This window comes from Mercenaria mercenaria, chromosome 6 (genome assembly GCF_021730395.1).
Source record: "Mercenaria mercenaria strain notata chromosome 6, MADL_Memer_1, whole genome shotgun sequence".
NCBI lineage: Eukaryota > Metazoa > Mollusca > Bivalvia > Venerida > Veneridae > Mercenaria > Mercenaria mercenaria.
The window spans coordinates 6,112,894-6,135,601 of record NC_069366.1 but is presented as its reverse complement, the minus strand read 5'-3'; the positions used below and the strand labels follow the sequence as shown (position 1 = coordinate 6,135,601).

The following is a 22,708-nucleotide window of genomic DNA, read 5'->3' as shown; positions in this document are numbered from 1 at the left end:
AAAACTACATATATTACGCCGATAGTCAAATGTAACAACCGACGTCAACACCGATAGTCAAATGTAACAACTGACGTCAACACCGATAGTCAAATGTAACAACCGACGTTAACACCGATAGTCAAATGTAACAACCGACGTCAACACCGATAGTCAAATGTAACAACGGGTGGTAAAATACGTAAACCGATAGACAAATACAGCAAGTGAAAACAACATATGTTACGCCGATAGTCAAATGAACAACCGATGGCAACATATGTAACACCGATAGTCAAATGTTACAACAGATGGCAACATATGTAACACCGATAGTCAAATGTAACAACCGATGGCAAACACCGACAGTCAAATGTAACAAAAGATGGCAACATATGTAACACCGATAGTCAAATGCAACAACAGATGGCAACATATGTAACACCGATAGTCAAATGTTACAACAGATGGCAACATATGTAACACCTATAGTCAAATGTTACAACAGATGGCAACATATGTAACACCGATAGTCAGATGTAACAACCGATGGCAAACACCGACAGTACAATGTAACAAAAGATGGCAACATATGTAACACCGATAGTCAAATGTAACAACAGATGGCAACATATGTAACATCAGATGTCATTATATGTAAGAACATACTAAATGCGTTAGCTGTTACTGAACAGGATAGACTAACAAGTCGATAAAAGCTCAAAAACTTAATGAAAACGCTAGAATTCAAATAAGATGACAAGGGCCAGGTGGTAGAAAAGGTAAGCGAATAATCTGGCATAAGTATTATTTAGATAAACACAAAATTTGACCTTATTTTCATAGGAAAAAAGTAATTCAGCAAGTTGCATTAAACACTTGGTTTTCGTTTTAATATAGTTACGCAATTTCACGTCGTTAGAATATAAATATGAAAAGAGCTTCAATTTAAACAGGCATCAGATGTAACACTGACAATCAAATATAAAAATAGATGGGATCTAATGTAACACCGATAGTCAAAATCTAACGGCAGATGGAATCATACGTATCACCGATAGTCAAATGTAACAAGATGAAGTATCATATGTAACATGGATAGTCAAATGTAACAACAGATGGCATCAAATGCAACACAGATAGCCAAATGTAAAAACAGATAGATTCATACGTATCACCGATAGTCAAATGTAACAACAGATGGTATCTAATACAACACAGACAGTCAAATGTAAAAACAGACGGAATCATACGTATCACCGATAGTCAAATGTTACAACAGATGGCATCAAATGCAACACCGATAGTGAAATGTAAAGCAGATAGAATCATATGTATCACCGATAGTCAAATGTAACAAGAGGTAGTATTATATGTAACACGGATTGTCATATGTAACAACAGATTGCACCATACGTAAAACCAATAGTCTAATGCAACGAGAGGTAGCGATATATGTAACACTGATAGTCAAATGCAATAACAGATGTTAACATATGTAACACCGACAGTCAAATGCAATAACAGATGTCAACATATGTTACACCGACAGTCAAATGCAATAACAGATGTCAACATATGTTACACCGACAGTCAAATGCAATAACAGATGTCAACATATGTAACACCGACAGTCAAATGCAATAACAGATGTCAACATATGTAACACCGAGAGTCAAATGCAATAACAGATGTCAACATATGTTACACCGAGAGTCAAATGCAATAACAGATGTCAACATATGTTACACCGAGAGTCAAATGCAATAACAGATGTCAACATATGTTACACCGATAGTCAAATGCAATAACAGATGACAACATATGTTACACCGATTAGTCAAATGCAATAACAGATGTCAACATATGTAACACCGATAGTCAAATGCAATAACAGATGTCAACATATGTTACACCGATAGTCAAATGTAATAACAGATGTCAACATTTGTAAGAACGTACTAAATGCGTTAGCTGTTACTAAACAGGATGAACTAAAAAGTCGATAAAAAGCTCGATTTAAAAGAAATTGGACGACAGCAAGTACTCAACAATAATTTGAGCACATCTTTATTTCGTCCTTGGCAATAATTTCTTAATATTAGAAAGAAAGAAAAAGAATTTTCATACAGAAATAGATCCTAGATCTTACTGATCCGATTTCTCAAAGTAACACAGTGATATAGTGAGCTTTACACAGTATACTGTTCTTACTTTAGGTTGCAAATATTTGAAGTTTTGCATGTCAGTATTTATGAGATATTAAAGAGGTAAGACGGTAAGGCTTGTGTTTTACTTAGATTAACAACGTGTGGTTAGAGGTAATTCTACAATTCTCACACTTTTAGTATAAGATGAACAAGTTAAAAAAAAATTGTTAATTATTGCGTTGTTTTAGTCCCTTGGTCATGATCGAATAAAGTGTGTCTGGATTGCACCTTCTTTATTTTAGTAGGTTTTAAATGAAACAATAGGAATGATACGTTCCAAGCTTAGTTGCACGCAATCTATGGCTTTTTATGGTGGAATTATTTTTGCTGTCATGGTCATTAGATTTTTATATTTGAAATCTATTCCGAGATGACTGTTAATACATTCCCGATTTCAGTGAAAGTTGATTTCAAGCTAATGTGTGCATATCGTTGCCATGTTTCACTGGGATAGTAATTGCGGAGTAAAAGTCCCTTTAGATGGTTCAGTATTGAGAAAGTAAGCCACTGGTACACCCTGTTTCTGCACAACACCTGGTCAGAAGAAGAAAGTAACTCGGTATAACTTAAATGTGTATTGTAACTTCGCTTTAGGTCAATGATATGCCAGTAGGGGAAAAATCTTGTTCAGGAAACAATCTATGTGGTTTCCCTTCTTCCTGAACGGGAAACTTGGTACTAAGTATAGTTACTTTATTCCCGTTCGTGAAGCAAAATTACTCTTTCAAAAGGCCCGTTGCATAAGAATATCCTTGGTATCGTTAAATAAAATACACCATTTTGAACCTGATATATTCTTCTAAATTTCTACTGCTCAAAGTTTTGTCAGTGTCCTAATGATTCTTTATTCAGCTTTTCCATTCGGGAAGTAGGGAAAACCCCATAGATTTTTCTCGAAAGGTAAGTTCCCTGCTGCTTGTAGGTACACACCTTAAGTTTATTACATAGACATTCTTGTCCAGACTTCTTCTCCAAAATTACTGCTCGGATTTTGAAGAAACGTTATTGCAATATTTTTATGAAGAGGAGCTTTACGTACATCAGGATGTTTCTGTTCAAAGAATTTCCTTGGAATTATTGCTCTTTGATGATTTTTCGAGTCTGATTAAACGTTACAGCCATAACCAGAATTAAGTGTGGTTGCGCATTAGGTATGGCGGTATAACCAGCATACAATTTTACATGTTAAGTGCTTCCTGGACATCGGTATAAGTTCACTAGAAACTTATTACGTATTATTTGCTATAACTTTTCTAAATTGTAATTAAATTTGTACAACGCTGGACTGGAAAATACTAACTATTTCATACAACGATAATGGGTTGAGATGTTTAACTATGTAATAAGTATCCATCATTAACATTAAGATAATGCATTGTACTGTTAAGACATTATTACTTGCCGTATATTTTATTCAATGGGAAAGGGTGGGGTAGAGTTTGTATTGACACCATACTTGTTTCTCTATATTTCAGGGCAAAAATACACACCTAATCGAAAAGATATCGTGGCGAACTACATATCGTACAGCAATCAAATGAAAACAAAACTGTGTTTCTTTGTATTGTATAAATCCTTTGATATTTCAGGCTTACATTAGATTTTCATAGCGGCTATTTTCTTTACGAACCATCTGTGTTCGTAGAGCTACATTCACATTTAAATGTGACGATAAAATTCAATTTTTTTTTTTACAGGAGAACTTTCAATTTTTCTGGCAGTAAATCTTGTACACATTCATACTGTGCATTTTAAAACGAACCATCTGTGTTCGTAGAGCTACATTCACATTTAAATGTGACGATAACATTCATTTTTCTTTTACAAAAGAACTCAATTTTCTGGCAGTAAATCTTGTACACATTCATGCTGTGCATTTTAAACCTAGCAAACAATATATTGTTCGTATACATGTACATAAAAATGTAAAGCTTATCTGTGAAAACTCGACATAATACTGAATAAGCTCATAAAAGTGAAAGTGATCTTACCTTTATGTCTATATCTAATATTTACTAAAATAACTGTAAACTGAATTTATCATAAATGTGCAACCAATGTTATTGGAATATTACAACATGGGATAGAATCAAATTATTTTGATATTTTGCAATGTGAATTTGGTCAAATATCATCTTGAAGTTACATGTAATATATATGACCTACACGTATATGCAAAGTACATGTTTTTGAGATTAACAAGATAGAAAAAGTGGAAACCCAAAGTAATGTTTGATAGTATTGTTCTATAGATAACCCATATTGTTTGATGTTTCAGTTACAACGTATTGTTTAATACTTGCACTACACATGTTGTTCACGGGTACAAGCAATGTTCTAGCTGATATCACAATTATTGTTTCAGATCACAAGCAGTTGCAAGTTTAGGTATTGTTTTAATACCATACCTCCTAATAGCTTTTTTCGACAATTATTTAAACTTCCTTGTCTATCCAATACACTATGTTACGACTGTTTTCTACTTTTACACGGGGGAGGAACTGTTACACGAGACTCGGTTGTGGAGGATATCATGTTACAGATTTGGATGCTACTGTTACAGTATTCCTGGATAACGTTACAGCATTCGGAGGATAATAATCGCTGTCGGTGTTTTGTTTGCCAAAGGAATGGTAAAGATTTATCTCTTTTTTGCAAAAGTAAAAATTGTTTTTCTAGATCAATGGTATGTACAACTGTTGAGACATGGTTTAACCTGCGAAACACAGTATATTGATGTCTATCAAGCGTTTTATGACAAAATTCGAAATTTTGATAGAAAATTATCTAAAAGAAGTTGATTAAAATATATTTCAACCATATTTTATGCTCATTTGCATCGATTAAAACCCTCTTTAGGCATGCACTTATAATACGAGGTAGAAAAATCACTGTGGGTCTAATTTTTCGTGGTTTTATAAAATGTTACAGTTTAGCTGGATATGTTACAGTTGTAGGGTGCTACTTCTGGATGTGTTACAGATTTAGGATGAATCATCGTTTGCACTTTGATAGGCTGATCTTTTATAAATAGTATCTGTTTATGCTACATGTATATACATGTGCAATGCTAGCAAACGATGTATCCTAGCTTCAGAAGAGCTTGGCAATGCGTGTCTTTAACAACGATTTCAGTTACTGATATGCTTAAAAGAAAATATCCTCTCGGAATCGGTAATCATGGAGAACTTAAGAAATTAATTGGCTTTTCTAAAAATCAACTCGCACAAAACTTAATTTCAAATAACAAAGTATTCTTTTTTGTTAAACATGTATACGTATTTACTGTTGGAACAACCATTGAATCATAGTCTGCTTGCAGGCGCGTAGCTGCCTACAAGCAGATATGCATCTGCGCAATGAAGATCTGGCAAACATGCACAATTAAATTGGCTAATCTGAAGCATTGAATCTGTTTGGTCACAGTTAGGAGCCTATATCATTTAAAGGAGGATTTTATACGCAACTCGTAGTTAAAATGTATAATGTTTCAGGATTTTCATCTAAAATATATGCGTCTTTGTCTTTGTATGTATGCCGGTGTCAAGGGCTTTTCAGGACTGTGCGCCATTCGAAGGCGTGTCTCAGGACTGTTATGCCCACCATCTGGCATTGTGTAAACACGAGCACGAGCACAATAAATTTGGGTTGTTCAAAAAGTAGGTGTTACCTTATAATGATAGTAACTCGCTATCTTCTTAGATTTGAACGAAAGTAATCTATGTGAATATAAATAAAGAAACAGAACATTTTTTCGATATCGCTCCGCGATATCTGGTGATTTATTTTGAGGTTATGAAAAAAATTAACAACCGATGTATTTAGAGATTGTTCAAATGACTGGTCAGTTTGCATGGAAAAGGGATAGGAGATTTGCTCCGCATAACATGTATCATCAACTGTTCATCGTATGTGATTCTTGACATATCACAACCGACATCTTCCCCCGTTAGGCGGAATGTTCTAGTTTTTCTTTCCTGTGTTTTTAAACGTCGTTACAGCAACGCCTCTCTAGTACATTGCTGACTGCCTCAAATGACAAAATAAATGTTGTTTAGCAGTATTTACATCTAACAACAGAATCCTGAAAAAGAAAAAATGTATCATCCTAAATCTGTAACACATTCAATAGCAGCACCCCACAATAGACGTTCAAATAAAAACGTCAAAAGAAGTATTGCTCAATTATTAAATGACATTACAGAACAAGGACAAAAAAACTGGGGAAGAAGTCAAAACATACGTTTGCCGAATATGATACAAAGAACACAACTAATTATTTGACTGATAAAGTACTGGTTTTTCGCCCTTTGGGCACTAAGTTTTTTTTTGGTTTAACGTCACACCGACACAATTATAGGTCATATGGCGACTTTCAAACTTTAATAGTGGAGGAAGACCTCCGTGCATTATTTCATCATGGGTGGGCACCTATGTAGAACCACCGACCTTCCGTTAGCCAGCATGATGACTTCCTCACATGAAGAATTAAACGCCCCGGGTGAGGCTCAACCCACATCGGTGAGAGGCAAGTGATTTGAAGTCAGCTACCTTAACCACTCGGCCGAGGAGCCCTCATCAGGGCACTAAGGGTTAATGGCACCAAGGGGTAATATCAGTTTACCTTGGTGCGGTAAGAAACAAAGATCGTTTCCTAAATACTGTATCACTTTAGCCCTCAAGTTTTCTGCTACACACACAAACAACAAATAGATATAGATTTTTATTAGTCTTTGGTGGGACAAAGCACATCATTAGAGGTCAACAAGTTCAAGTATACCCGCATAAACCTATGCGAATGATCACTTGATATATCATATTTATATTAAAAGTGATGCTCCTACAGTAATTTTTTGCTTTTTTGTACTGATTCCCGGCATTGAAATGTAGATGTAAGTAGATCTAGATATGGCCACATGGGGTATTATTTGCACACAATAATGATATCAATAATAATTACATACATGCAATTATCTTATGATGCCATTTATATAATATTCTAACATGGCTTGATTTGATTTCCAGTTAAAAAAGAAAGAAATCAAGCTCTGTATATTCTGCGATAAACCACGGTTGACTCGCGGACCAATAAGAGAGCATTAGGACGTCAATTATGACGTAAAATTGCCGCATGACATCCAGTACATTACTCTTCAGTTAAATGAAGTCCAGCATAATTTACCACGGGTCAACGGTTCAGATGCTTCAGTATTTAACCACTCGGGCGTTCAATTCCGACGCATCTGAACTCTGAACCGTGGTATATTAGACGATTAATCACTCGAATGCCTTGATTATTTGTTTAATCACGTTAAAGGTAACGAAGTTACGGAATGTCTACCCAGGTGCCTGTCCGTTGAAAGGCGGGACGCTTTTATAAAGTTATTTACTAAATTATTAAACTGTTTGTATGAAACTCGGCGAAATTTTGGTTGTTACTTTACATTCTAACATGGCTCGATTTGATTTCCGGTTAAATAAAGAAGGAGATCAAGCTATAATAAATCTGTTCCTATATTTTATCAGTTAATAAAATATGGGCAGGAGTTTTGATGCGTTATAATTAAATCACGAGTGCGCAGCACGAGTGGTTTAATTATTCGCATCCGAACGACTGCTCATATTTTATTAACTGATAAAATTATTGGAACATATTTATTATTTCAATTCTAACAACGCAAATAATTCGCATTTTACAGTACTACATTTTCAGCGTAATGCGTCATTCGGATCATATGCAGTTACAATTTACCCCCATGCTTAGAAAGTGTTGCATAGCCAATGAATGGAACGTATAGATATTTGTTCCTTTTTTATTAGAATTTTGAGAAGTATTTATAAACTAGTTATCTAACAGCTCGCAAATTATTTATGAACAGAATAATCAAAATAGGTTATTTGATTACAAGTTTAACTTTTATATGACGTCACATCATTATGACGTCATACTTTATGTCATACATTTATGACGTCATCGCTGAATCATAATTCGCTCGTACAGATCAAAACGTGTTTTACGGTCCTACACATAAGTCAGTATGACTTTTTATCATAATTTGTTTTTGAAATGTTGTTTTCAACCGTTTGGCCCTGAAATAATTCGTATGTAATGGAACAGAAGTAGAATCTCTTTGGTCACAATCGTAGGGGGTGAAATGTACGTAACAGCCAACCATATTTTATCCAAAGGGGTCCGGCACATGAATGGATTAAGTTTAATGGCTTATATCTGAGTCCTAGAGCCATAATTATGTAAAAAATCATACTAATATAACTACTCCATAGACAAGGGTTTTTACCCCGCAGAAGCTATGTTTTCAACTACTTTCTTTACATGGCCAGGAAAAAAATGTTATCAGCTATTTTCCCATTCAAACATTGCATTTGGTTATTCAAATGAATCAACTTTTAAAATTGCGAACAAAATCGAACCCGACGGCAAACCAAACGCGTATTTGCTGATCACTTTTTAGCTATATCCGATGTACGGTTCCCCACCACGATCTAGTGCATGTATTGAAGGGTTTGCACATCTGTTTTTAAAGCACGAGCCGTGTGTTTTACAGAATATTAATGGGTTTATAATGAAAAGCATATATTACTAAGACTGATTATCATTAAATGATAAAGAGCATAATTATTTCTGTGTAGTTTTCTTCGACGGCTTTAGATCCAATATATTCGTAATCGCGGTAACACAACACATGTTTATTTGCCAACCTCTTGCCGACAACATATGCAATCTGTCTTAGTTAGCAAATCAAAGTACTGATAGTACAGTACTGCTGGAAGGTGATTTATGTTAGTACATGTATGAAAAGAATCCATTCCAAAAATGGCAAAAGCGCTAACTTAGAAACCAAATACATACAGGATTTGATTCGACTAATCATATCATAGTATGATACTGCGATTTGCTGTTATATACAGTTATGCATTCAAACTCCCTGTAAAGTAAAAAGATGTTAAGTAAAGGCATGCAGCCGATAGTTATTCGTAGTACATAGAGAAGATGATTTTGATAAATCACCTTCCAAAAATGCTTACATAAATATGGCAAACCAACACAACATCGTTTTTAAAATAAATGAAATATGCACATCGAATGTTTAAACACGAGCTGAACTCTTCTGGAGTATACAGGTATAGAACGCACATATCAATGCTTACTATGCAATATATAAAGACAGAATTATCGAACATAAATATAAGTTACATTTTTACTCAATGTATATGTATCAACTTATACAATATACACTCTGTATTTATCACATACATAATTATACAATACAAATATAACATATAACTTTATAGAACATATATATGCTATTATACAACATGCATATAGACAGTTATACAATATACACACGACTTTTACCACATACAATGTACATATTTAATTTTCAATACAAAATATAACTTTATAGAACATATATATGCAATTATAGAACACATATAAACAGTTATTGAATTTTGCAACGTTTGACACATCGTAGGAAAAAGACTGTATTTTCGGATGTAAAATTCAGATTGTTTGTATAAAATTAAATCTGGACTGTTTGTGACTTAAGTTGTGTGTAAGAGTGGTTAAAATCGAATGGCTCTTTCAGGTGTAAATCAAGGGCCGTAACTCCGGAACCTATGATTGGATCTGACGGATTCATCATGGAATCCAATATCTACTGTTGACATAGATATTAAAATGCAAGTTTGTATCAAATCAAACCATAAAGTCACTATATATGGCTGCAGAAGCCAAAATAGCAAATTTTGGCCCTTTAAGTGGCCATAACTCTGAAACCCATGATGGGATCTGGCCAGTTTGCGTCAAGAACCGAGATAGTATGCCAATACAAGTTGTGTGCAAGTTTGATTAATGTGGTCTCTATCGTGTTCACAAGCAAAGTTTGGCCCTTGAAGGGACCATCACTCTGGAACCTAATATTGGACCTGGCCAGTTTTCAAAAGAACCGAGATATTATGCCAACACAAGTCGTGTGCAAGTTTGATTAAAATCGATTGCAAAATTCTCGTTAAAAGAAGCTGACCATGTTTAATTTACCACGGTTCATCGTTCATATGCTTCGGTATTTATCAACTCTGGCTAACGCCCTCGTGGCTCAAATTCTACGCATCTGAACTCTAAACCGTAGTAAATTAGACGATAAACCGCTCGAAGGCCTTGATTATTTGTTAATTCTAACATGGATTGATTTGATTTCCATTTATCAAAGAAGGAATTCAAGTTCTATAATAAACAACGGTCGACGCGCGGACCGGTAAGAGAGCATTATGACGTTAATTATGACGTCAAATGGCCGCATGATGCCCGATATATTACTCCTCGGGTAAATGAAGTCCAGCATAATATTTATTAAAATATGTCAATGAGCATGTCAGAATGAAAACAATCAAGGCATTCTTGTGATTTATCGTTTATCGTTCAGATGCTTCAGTATTTAACCACTCGGGCTAACGCCCTCATGGTTCACTTCCTATACGCATCTAAACTCTGAACGGTTGTAAATTAGACGATAAACCACGCGACGGGCTTGATTATTTGTTAAGAAAAATGACTTAAATAGCATATTGATCCACATCCTCAATATGGTTTTCTCGCTATTATGGGAATTTCCTTTTTGCGTTACTATAATTATAAAATATTTCATTAGCTGTCTTTTGCGCTTGCTATCTGCGCGTACAAGTTGTTTTGTTTTTTTACATAATCGTTTTCAGAAAACATTGTTGAATTGCTGCAGTGATTGCCTTTGAAACTGAGAATATTTAGACCAGATTCTGGCATGATTAAATTGTTTACTGAAGAACCAGCCATATTATTTTAGAATAATATCAACCTGCCGGGCATGTCAGTTCTTCATTATATTATTATATCTGTTACAACTGTTATGTTATCTTGTCGGCAAAAAATAAAATTTAGGAAATTGTTTAGGTGGAACAACACATGGAATCTTGAAAGCGGGAAAGGTAAAGAAATATTAATATTCTCATATGATTTTATTTGTTTTAATCGGATATAGTGCAGAAAAAATGAATCAGTGTCGTTTTAAGTTTACCTTATTTCTGTGAAAAGCCAATGACATCTGTTTTCTCATACAAGAAATTCGCTCGTATAACAAATCAATATCATTTATGTGAATTTTTGTGATACTTTAAATTGTTAAATGAATAAAATTATTATTATTGCGATATATTTTTTTTTCAAGTTTCGTTTAAGCACATATATTTGCATTGAATGAGGAATGTAATTATTGTTGTCAACGTTGTTCGATGCATCATAATATAATTATTTTACATATACTTGCGAAAAATTAAGTTAAAATCAAGTTTTAAACAAAACTTCATATTTCATTTTTAAAAAATACGATAGAAAGGATACTTATTCATTTGCTACTAGTCTTATTACAGGAATAATGTGATAAAATGTGATAATATGTGTTATTACATGACTGTATTCTATGGTTTCTCTGATTGGCTGAGAACGGTTCGAAAAGTAATGAGTAAATGTCATATCAACTTATCTGGGGTTATAAATAGTAGGTAAATAAAAATAGATTGAAGTAGGTGCTTGGAAAACCAATATCAACCTGATATGGTCTAAAAACAGATGGCAATATTTCCCATTTTAATTGTCCAATTAAATGAGAATACAATTGTAATAACATGTCTGACTATATATCTATTCATGTAATAAAACAATTATTGACTTTTTCATAGGTTGATATCAGGATTTATCAACCCTCAAAAAGTTATATTCGCCTTCGGCTCGGTGAATATAACTTTTTTTGGGTTGATAAATCTTGATATCAACCTATGAATAAGTCGATAATTGTATAATATAGATATCAGGTCGCCATTGTTTGACTATAAATACAATGTACATTTCTATAATTAGAATGGGAATTTTTTTCATGTTACTATATTTATCATGTATTTTATAACAAGCTACGGCAAGGTAACGTCTAACGGTCTATAGAACAAACAGAAAATAATTTAGAATGATGGATTTGGAGAAGTATATTATAATCTACTTAGGAAAGGAAAGTGAGAAAGGTAACGTTTTGTCCACTTTATTTATACTTTTTAAATTTCAGACACAGGCAAAAATCTTTTGTCATAAAATTGCAAAAAATACAGCAAAGTCGAAATAGGTAATGGGGCGACCATTTAAACTTCTGAGTATACCATATAGCCGGGGAGCCAAGGCATGAAAAAATGGATTTACCTGTCCGGTCATGCTATAGTCAGTTTCTATACATATTATGAAAGTACAAAGTCTCGCGGATCAGAAAAATCGGGCCTGCAAAACAAAAGCTCTTGCAAAGTTTGGGAATATCAAGGGGAGATAACTCTGTATACATTTTTGTATTTGCAGTTTTTTAAGATTCAAATCATGTTTTTACTAACAAAACATGGCACCATGTTTCTAAAATCAGTTCAGATATATATCGTTTAACATTGCTTTTACGCATAAGGCTTATGGTTGAAAAGTACGCAAAATGTACTCATTTTATATACATTTTATTATAAGATTTGGCACCTAAAATACCAGAGAATAAAATAAAAATATTTAACCTAGAATTTACAGTAAGAAGAAGTAACCTTTAAAATGGTCTTATTTCTCAAAGTCATTTATTAATACCGCTGCGAAACAATCTGTTAGAACAGAAAATCACCTAGATACTCTAGTTCAGGTTTGGCTAAGAAATACACAAATCCGGGGTATTTTATTTACCCCACCCACATTATATAAGGCAAAAATGTATAATAAAAATATTCGACCAACAACCAAGAAGATATATTCTTTTTATCACGTATACAATATAATCTATATTTTTGACCATATAAAGCTGGATGAGGGGTATTTAAAAGATTTTAAACAGAAAAAGGGGGTAGGAAAACCTATGTATTTTACAACCGATAATTAGAATAAACAACCCGTTATTAAATAAGAGCAACACTAATGAAAGGCGATGAAACCTTTTCTTGCAAACTATTCATTTAGAAAGTAATTTATTTAAATACTCTTTTGTGCAATCTAGTTCGGTTTTGGCTAAGAAATACACTAATACGGGGTATTTTATGTACCCCACCCACTTTATATAATGCAAAAAATGTATAATAAAAAGTATTCGACCAACAACTAAGAAGATATATTTTTTTTATCACTTATACAATATAATCTATATTTTTGACCATATAAAGCTGGATGAGGGGTATTTAAAAGATTTTAGATAGAAAAAGGGGGTAGGAAAACCTATGTATTTTACAACCAATAATTAGAATTAACAACCCGTTATTAAATAAGAGCAACACTAATTAAAGGCGATGAAACCTTTACTTACAAACTGTTCAGTTGGAAAGTACTTTAATTAAATACTCTTTCCTGCAATTTACTCCAGGCATGGCTAAGAAATACGCAAAACCGGGGTATTTTATGTACCCCACCCACTTTATATAATGCAAAAAAATGTATAATAAAAATATTCGACGAAAAATCAATGAGATATATTCTTTTTATCACATATCAATTTATATTTATGACAATTTAAAGATGGATGAGGGGTATTTAAAAGATTTTGAATAGAAAAAGGGGGTAGGAAAACCTATGTATTTTACAACCGATAATTAGAACAAACAACCCGTTATTTACCATTTAATAAATACAAACATCAATAATAAAAGGCGACGAAATCTTTACTTGCTTTCATTTGAAAGTAAATAATTTAAATACTCTTTTGTGCAATTTTGTCAAAATTGTGAAATTGTAGGGGTATGAACATTACCTCACCCATCTAAAACTATGTATAAAATGTGATTGATCGATCAATACAGTTTTTACAAATTAACAAAGTATAAATGCTTGCTTCGGGGTTGTACACATCTGTTTTTACCTTTCTCATGATAAACAGATTGATGGAATGTAGTTCTGATATGTTGAATGTAATGTAGAGTAGAAATTTGACATAATGTGTAACTTTAATGTTTATAAAATGAGACATTATGAATAATCTTTACTATTCAGAAGATTTTAAAACTAATTAATGTAATGATAATTCATTATATCACTATTCAAGAAATTTTACAAATCGTACAAAAAAGTCGTAATTATATCCCCCAAACATATATAATTCAAATATAGTCTGACAGAGTTTTAGCTCACCTGTCACGTAGTGACACAAGGGAAGCTTTTGTGATCGCCTTCGTCCGTCCATACGTTTGTGAACACGGTAGAAACCACATTTTACTATTGATTTTAATCAAACTTGCGCGCAACTTGTATAAGAGCTAGGAGACGAGGGAGGAAATCTACTGGCCACAAGTAAAGAGAAAAGAAGTCAATGCAACCTTTCAAGGTTATGCATTGGAATGCAGAAGGACTCCTCAATAAGAAAATGAATCAGGGAACATATTGTTTGATAAGGACATTCAGGTCTGCTGCATCGAAGAGATTCACCTTAGCGAGGATAAATCCTTCAATGTTAAGAGGCCACCAGTGCTTCCGTTGTGACAGGTTGGGTAGGAGCAAGGGAGGAATCCTAACACTGATGAGAAACAACATAGCAACTTGTACTGGTAAAAATCTCGCTTTAAAAACTGGCCAAATCTCATAATGGGTTCCAAAGTTAGGGTCCCTTAAAGAGCCAAAAGTTTCTGTTTTGGCTTGTGAACAGGGTAGAGACCACATTTTGCAATTGATTGTAATCAAACTTGCACATATATTCTATTGGCATAATATCTCGGTTCCTGTCAAAAACTGGCGAGATCCCATGATGTGTTCTAGAGTGGTGGCCCCTTAAAGGGCCAAAATTTGCCATGTTGGCTTTTGTAGCCACACAGGCACTTCACTTATAGTTTGATTTGAAACAAACTTGCGAAATATCTTTAACAGCAATAAATCTTGCATTCCATGATGACTTCATCAGATCAAATCATAGGTTCCAGAATAACGACCCCTATTTGAACCCCGAAAGTCCCAAAATTTGTTAATTGTTACATTAAAAACACGCTAGAAATGACATTTTACGTTTGACTTTAACCACACTTACGACTTAAGTCACGATACGATCTCGGTTCAGTTCGAAAACTGATTTGATTGACCCTTTAGCCATAAGGAGGTTTCATTTATGCTTTGATCTGACACAAACTTGCAAACTTGATAATATTTAGACCAAGTTTGAAACTGGATTATGTGGGGTCAAAAACTAGGTTACCAGGTCAAATAAAAGGAAAAGCTTGATAGCACCGTAGAGGCCACAGAGGTCACCCGCTAAAATCAAACGAAAAGTCTGTTAACATTCTTGAGGTCGTATTAATTACCCTAATTACCCTATCTTCATAAAACTTGGTCAAAATATTTATCTTGATGATCCCTAGGTCAAATGTAGCAGGTGAACGATAAACATGACCCTTTTTTCTCAGAAAATGCTAGTATAAATCTTAGATAATCTAAATTATAAACTTATTGAATGGCTTGTTTGCCAATGATATGTATACTTATGCGATGACTGATGCAGTAGATGTTTTTAGTGTAGAAGAATTAAAATTGTTTCTTTTGTTATATGCTGATGACACAGTTTTATTTTCATATACTGTTGAGGGTTTACAACATTTGTTAGATAAGTTGAATGCTTATTGTAAATCATGGGGTATAACTGTGAACACCGATAAAACTGTTGTTATGCTTTGTAAACCAGGTAATGGATCTGAAAATTTTGATATATTTTACGAAAATCAAAAATTGCAAATAGCTAAAACGTTTACATACCTTGGAGTAACTATTTCTTCTAATGGCCGTTATTTCCAAGCACAGAAAGCATTATCAAATCAAGCACTTAGAGCCTTGTTTTCACTCAATACGTTATTTGATACAGTTTCGTTAGAATTACAAGATAAGCTAAAACTGTTTGATTCTATGGTTTTACCTATATTAAATTATGGCTCGGAAATATGGGGTCTACACAAAGCACCAGATATTGAGCGAGTGCATATGAAATTTATGAAACAGTTGTTAGGTGTTAGACAACAGATTACAAACAAATAAAGATCCACTGGTGTATAGGATTTATAATATGAAGAATAATAATGGTATTATATCAAATAAGTGGTCTGATGATGTCAGATGTATGTTAAATGAACTTGGATTTGCGTATATATGGAATGATCAAAATATTACAAATGTAGAACTGAATCAAATAATTCAGCGCATAAAAGACCAATACTTACAGCAATGGTATAATGAAATCAATAACTTGCCTAAACTAGACACCTATTGTATAATTAAAGATGATTTTGTAATAGAAAAGTATTTATGTTGTGTAAGTAATGTAAATCATCGAAAAGCTTTGAGTAGATTTAGATGCTCAGCTCACAAATTGTTGATAGAAGAAGGTAGATTCAGAAATATTGAAAGACAGAATAGGATATGTATTCATTGTAATATGAATGTAGTTGAGAACGAATTTCACTTTTTACTAGTTTGTCCGTTTTACAGAGATATAAGATATAGCTGTTTACCACATTATTATTATTCTTGGCCTAGCTTACATAAGTTTAAACATATTATGAAATCGAACTAAAATAGTATGATAAATAAATTAGCAATATATATATATTTAGCAAACTGTAAAAGAGAAAATGTTCCATAATTGTATAAATCTTTCATTTTACGACTATCTTCATAGTAGTTTGTCATACATTAATTGTATGTAACTTATACCCTGTTAATCATTATTTTCATACTTTTCTCATATATTAACTTTTTGAAACCTTGTTTTGTACCGTCATATTACAATGTTATATTCCATGTTCGGCAATGAACATATTGTATGTTTTTGCCTAAATAAACTATCTTGAATCTTGAATCTTGAATCTATAAATTACCTAGTATATTGCTCTATGTCTGGATGACAAACAACAAATAGTTTTGACTATTGATAGGCAAGCCCTTCAATTAGTGTTTTTATACATGATATTAGAATTAAACATTTGTTGTATTTTTTCACGAATTGAACAACAAAGTGCTATGAACCAAGTATTTATACAGTCATATCATTTTAGATAACATTTACTGGTTTGGCACTAAAGACTATAAAAGTAATTAGAATTTTATTTATATGCGGTCCATCTGGAGCACAATTTTAGTTACACATTCCTGCAGTACTAACGACAAATAGTTACATCTGTACGTGCAATTTAAGTAGACATTAACACAATTCTTCATAATATCATGCGTAACTATTTTTCCGATCTGTATATAGAAACACTTGTATCAGCTACACCACAAAAATGATTTTATCTCGTACTATAACTTGCACTGGCAGTGTAAATGGTCATGCGTTATATTGTTTAACTTTAAATATGTGATTTTAGACTGCAACAGTTCAGTATGTCTTTTTCGCAACTTAGGCCAGCATTTTTTAATTTTCTGGTTTACGGGAGCGCCGACCCTACTTTTTGACAAAACAAAATAAAAATAAAAGTCATTTTCAGTATTTTTATTTTCATTTTACCCGCCGACCGTCCATAATTGCTGCTGCCAAAAATAAAAGTTTAACTGTATGATAGAGGTTTTTAATCTAGATCAGTAGACGCATGAAAAATGGCGGCCTACATGAATGTACATTCGGTGAAATTAAATAGGAAAAATATACAAATTACAGACAATAATCTTTGGAATAAGTTGGCAGAGATAACAAGTATTGTAAACAAATTGGATCTGAGTAGAAAATACAACATCTAAAGCTCGACATTAGGAGTAATCACCTACGAAAAAAGACCTTCACCTGTCAACGCTGTCCAGATGTTGAAAAATCTGGCGTATCACATGTATGAGATTTGTTGTCTGTATATTATAATTGGACAACGATCAAATTCATGTGTGACTGTCAGAAAAATACCACAATTCATAAAAAAGGAAAGAAACCAAAGAAATGGCTAGACGGAAGAGCAAAAGTGAGTCAACTTGCTAAACACATTTTTTTTACTTTGAAGTCTTGAGGGATAGAGAAGAAAAAAAATAACTAATGCCAAAATTTTCAGTAGTTCTGTTCAATATAAAGTGCAATTTCAATGTAAAATGACACATGTACCTGCAATTGCTTGACAATGATAAATGTGATAAAAGATTCAAACTAGTCAAAATAATTGGACAGTCCGAGTGGAACTAATGGCCACATGAAAAAGATTCTCTCAGTATTTCCTAGAACTGCGTAAAATTAGTTTGACTAAAGTTTTAGCCAGCTACTGTAACTCAAAAGATAATTATCAGACATGAAACTCCCAGCAATATTCTCATGTTCACTTAAGTATATCGATAAAATCTGTAAGAAGACAATTTGAAAGTAAGTATGGGATGAACATTCAGACACTATATGCCACATGTGCTTTTGACTCTGAAGAACACATAATGACATATCAAGTAATACTGTCTTTTCGGACTCATAACTTAATAATTCCAAGTCCCATCTCAGTGAAGGGAAACTGGCTGAGTCGGACCATGGCTGATTCGGCCCAGGCTTATTCGGACCAAATATTTTGGCTGATTCGGACCAAATTCTTTGAACAGAAGTACAAAATAACCATATATTTTGGCTGATTTGGACCACAAACTTCGATTTAAGAGTCAATAAGGACCATATATTTTGGATTTTTCAGCAATGTTCAGGTAATAGTCTTGATTATAGGGATTTAACTTGAAGTCAGGACATTTATATGATAAAATATACACCGTACAAGCAGGTAAGAAGTTTTGACAAGCTAAGATGCATCAGTTTTGCATTTAAATAAGCATTTTAATAATTCTTTGCATCAGAAATTAAACTTAATACTCATTATTTTTACTCATGATATTAGTGTCAGGAACAATTTGGGCCGAATAAGCCAAGTAAATTTGGGCCGAATCAGCCATGGTCCGAGTCAGCCTGTATTCCAGTGAAGAGTCTTATAAATCTCAGATAATGTTGTTTGAACATCAGCCGAGTGGTTGTTATTTTGTACACATTTTAACTGAATCAAAATTCCGATTGATTTGGCTTGTCGTACAATATAGGTGGCACTGACAGTCGGTAAAATATAAAACAATATTCAAGCCACTGAAACTTTACCAAAGCAATTTAAATTTAAAGTCAGTGTGCATAATATTTATCAATTCGTAACTTTTCATTTCTAGTATGACAGTGCCTGTCTTTTATGACTGCATCTCCAGCGAAGTAATATGCATGTTTGAAGGATGCAGACCTAAAGTAGTCATTGTATATCCCCATTTTAATAGCAGTTTTTATTCATGTTTATATAATAAACATTATGCAGTGTTCTTATGATATGACAATGTCAACTGTGGTATATGTATATTTTATTATGAAAAATGTTTCCATATGTCTATTTTTACTACAAAATAGATACATACAAAAACACAAATAGTGGTATCCTTGATGACTTTGAAAATGGCATTATTCATACAAGCTACACATAAAGAAAACAACAGTATACTGAAATGATGAGATATAAACCAGTTCAGAATAATTCATTTGTGAGCGTGTGTGCAAGTTAAGCTTGCAAGCTTGTTTTCTGTGGTTTACAAAAAATAAAAAAATTGTATCCTTTTGGACGTTTTATTTTTTTATTTATTTGGTCGACTGCTCAAAATTGGGACTTTTATTTTTATTTTTATTTGTCCCCCCCCCCCCCCCCCCCCCCCCCCCCCCCCCCCCCAACCCAATTTTTTTGAAAATCTCCCGTAAACCAGAAAATAAAAAAATGTTGGCCTTATACACTAGTATTAATCAAATTCATCTAATTCTGTGTCAAATAGACTGTGTTTTATTCTGCGACACTTTAGAGGCATTGCATTACACCAGCAGGATACAGTGTATTTTATATTAGATTTGGCGCAGATACAATATCTTAAGCATTTTCCATTCATGCCTTTACAGAATAAAGTCTGGTTTCCGCTCAGTGACGTTAAAAATCAGCTATCATTGAATTTAAAACAATTATTTTCTGCGGTCAGTAAATGAGCAAAATTGTTTTGCGACAATTGGTCAAGGAAAAAGGTCACAATTACCTAGTTCAAGTCTAATATGATTACCACTCAGTAAATAAGGAACGTTTTGTCTGTCGATTCCCTTAAAATGTAATGTTTGTAGTCTGTAGAAGACACCTGATGTTAATAAGGTCAATGTTATCAAATTAGAACTTACACTCCTCTTTGCCTTCAACAAACCATCATGGGGGCATATGTTTTTTACAAACATAGTGCATCTGCAACCAACATCGATCCAGACCAGCCTGCGCATCCGCGCACTCTGGTCAGGATCCATGCTGTTCGCTTTCAAAGCCTATTGCAATTAGAGAAACCGTTAGCGAATAGCATGGGTCCTGACCAGACTGTGCGGATGCGCAGTGTGGTCTGGATCGATGCTGGTCGCAAATGCACTATGTTGGTTTTCTCATGGCGTGGCTCATATTTAGTGCAAATCACCTTAATAATAATTCTAATAATAATAATAAACTAGCAATATCGTTTTCCATGCATTTTCGTTATTTTTGCCCCTATAGTATAATCATTTGCCTTATTCAAGGTGGGTTGGTGAGTAAATTACTTCTGTTTTTTTCTTTGTTTTTTTTTTTTGGATTTGACAAACTTGAAAATGAAAGTTATTAATAATTCAAATGAGACAGTAAAAAATTAAAGGTTGAATGTAAAGGTTTCAGTACTTTTCGGTAGTGTTGCTTGCATTTTATCACATCACAATGAACAGGTTGTTAATTCTAATTATTGGCTACTGTTTTTAATCTAAAATCTCTTAAATACTCTGAATCTATCTTTAAGTTGTCAAAATATAGATTATATTGTATACGTGACAAAAAGAATATTTCTCGTTGATTGATTGTCGAGTATTTTTATTATACATTTTTTGTATTATATAAAGTGGGTGGGGTACATAAAATACCACGGATTTGCGCTTTTTGTCGCCAAACCTAAACTAGATTGCACGAAAGAGTATTAAAATAAATTTCTTTTCAGATGAATAGTTTGCAGGTAAAGGTTTCATCCCTTTCATTAGTCTTGCTCGTATTTATCAAATGGTAAATAACAGGTTGTTAACTAATTATCGGTTGTAAAAGACATCATTTTCATATCCCTATTTTCTATTAAAATCTTTTAAATACCCCTCATCCATCTTTAAATTGTCAAGAATATGCATTTTAATTGTATGCGTGATAAAAGTATCTATCTCCTTTATTTTGGTCGAATATTTTTATTATGAAATTTTTGCATTATACAATTATATAAAGTGGGTGGGGTACCCCCTTTTTCTACTTAAAATCTTTTAAATACCCATCATCCAGCTTTACATAGTCAAAAATATAGATTATATTGTATACGTGATAAAAAGAATATATCTCTTTGATTTTTGTCAAATATTTCTATTATATTTTTTTGCATTATATATAGTGGGTGGGGTACATAAAATACCCAGGATTTGCGTATTTTCTAGCCAAACCTGAACTAGATTGCATTATAGTGTATCTAAATAAATTACTTTCTAAATGAATAGTTTGCAAGTAAAGGTTTTTTCGACTTCCATTAGTGTTGCTCTAATTTAATAACGGGTTGTTTATTCTAATTATCGGTTGTAAAATACATAGGTTTTCCTACCCCCCTTTTCTGTTTAAAATCTTTTAAATAACCCTCATCCAGCTTTATATGGTCAAAAATATAGATTATATTGTATACGTGATAAAAAGAATATATCTTCTTGGTTGTTGGTCGAATATTTTTATTATACATTTTTTGCATTATATAAAGTGGGTGAGCTAAATAAAATACCCCGGATTTGCGTATTTCTTAGCCAAACCTGAACTAGAGTATCAAGATGATTTTCTGTTCTAACAGACTGTTTCGCAGCGGTATTAATTAATGACTTTGAGAAATAAGACCATTTTAAAGGTTACTTCTTCATACTGTAAATTTTAGGTTAAATATTTTTGTTTTATTCTCTGGTATTTTAGGTGCCAAATCTTACAATAAAACGTACATAAAATGAGTACATTTTGCGTACTTTTCAACCATAAGCCTATGCGTAAAAGCAATGTTGAAATATATATATTTGAACTGATTTTAGAAACATGATGCCATGTTTTGTTAGCAAAAAAGCGTTTTGAATCTTAAAAAACTGCAAATATGCAGAGTTATCTCCCCTTAATATTCTAAAATTTTGCAAGAGCTTTTGTTTTGCAGGCCCGATTTTTCTGATCCGCGAGACTTTGCACTTTCATAATATATATAGAAACTGACTATAGCATGACTGGACAGGTAAATCCTGTTTCTAGGCACTTTTCGCACTTTTGGCTCCCTGGCTAATAGATAAGTTCTCCTTTTTATTCAATTTTTTTTTTGTAATTCATAACTTCAAAAAAATAAGCGAGATAAAGAAACGCGTTCTGTATTGAGTAATTTGCTTAAATAAATGCACATGAAATACACATGTACCAAA

The 22,708-nt window shown here is 33.1% G+C and overlaps 1 protein-coding gene across 6 annotated transcripts in view; it reads left to right on the top strand.

The window, feature by feature from the left end:
- The first annotated feature begins 4,665 nt into the window (after positions 1-4,665).
- LOC123549796 (uncharacterized) overlaps positions 4,666-22,708 on the top strand; it is a 29,840-nt gene continuing 11,797 nt past the window's right edge. For 2 of the 6 annotated variants that reach the window (XM_045338205.2, XM_045338204.2), the window contains exon 1: positions 4,666-4,822. In XM_045338205.2, coding sequence (XP_045194140.2) covers positions 4,820-4,822 — 3 coding nt within the window. In that variant the 5' untranslated portion in view covers positions 4,666-4,819. Of the gene's footprint in view, positions 4,823-10,911; positions 11,175-12,113; positions 12,261-22,708 lie in introns of those variants that run through there. The other 4 variants (XM_045338196.2, XM_045338201.2, XM_045338197.2 and 1 more) reach the window with 4 other exon arrangements.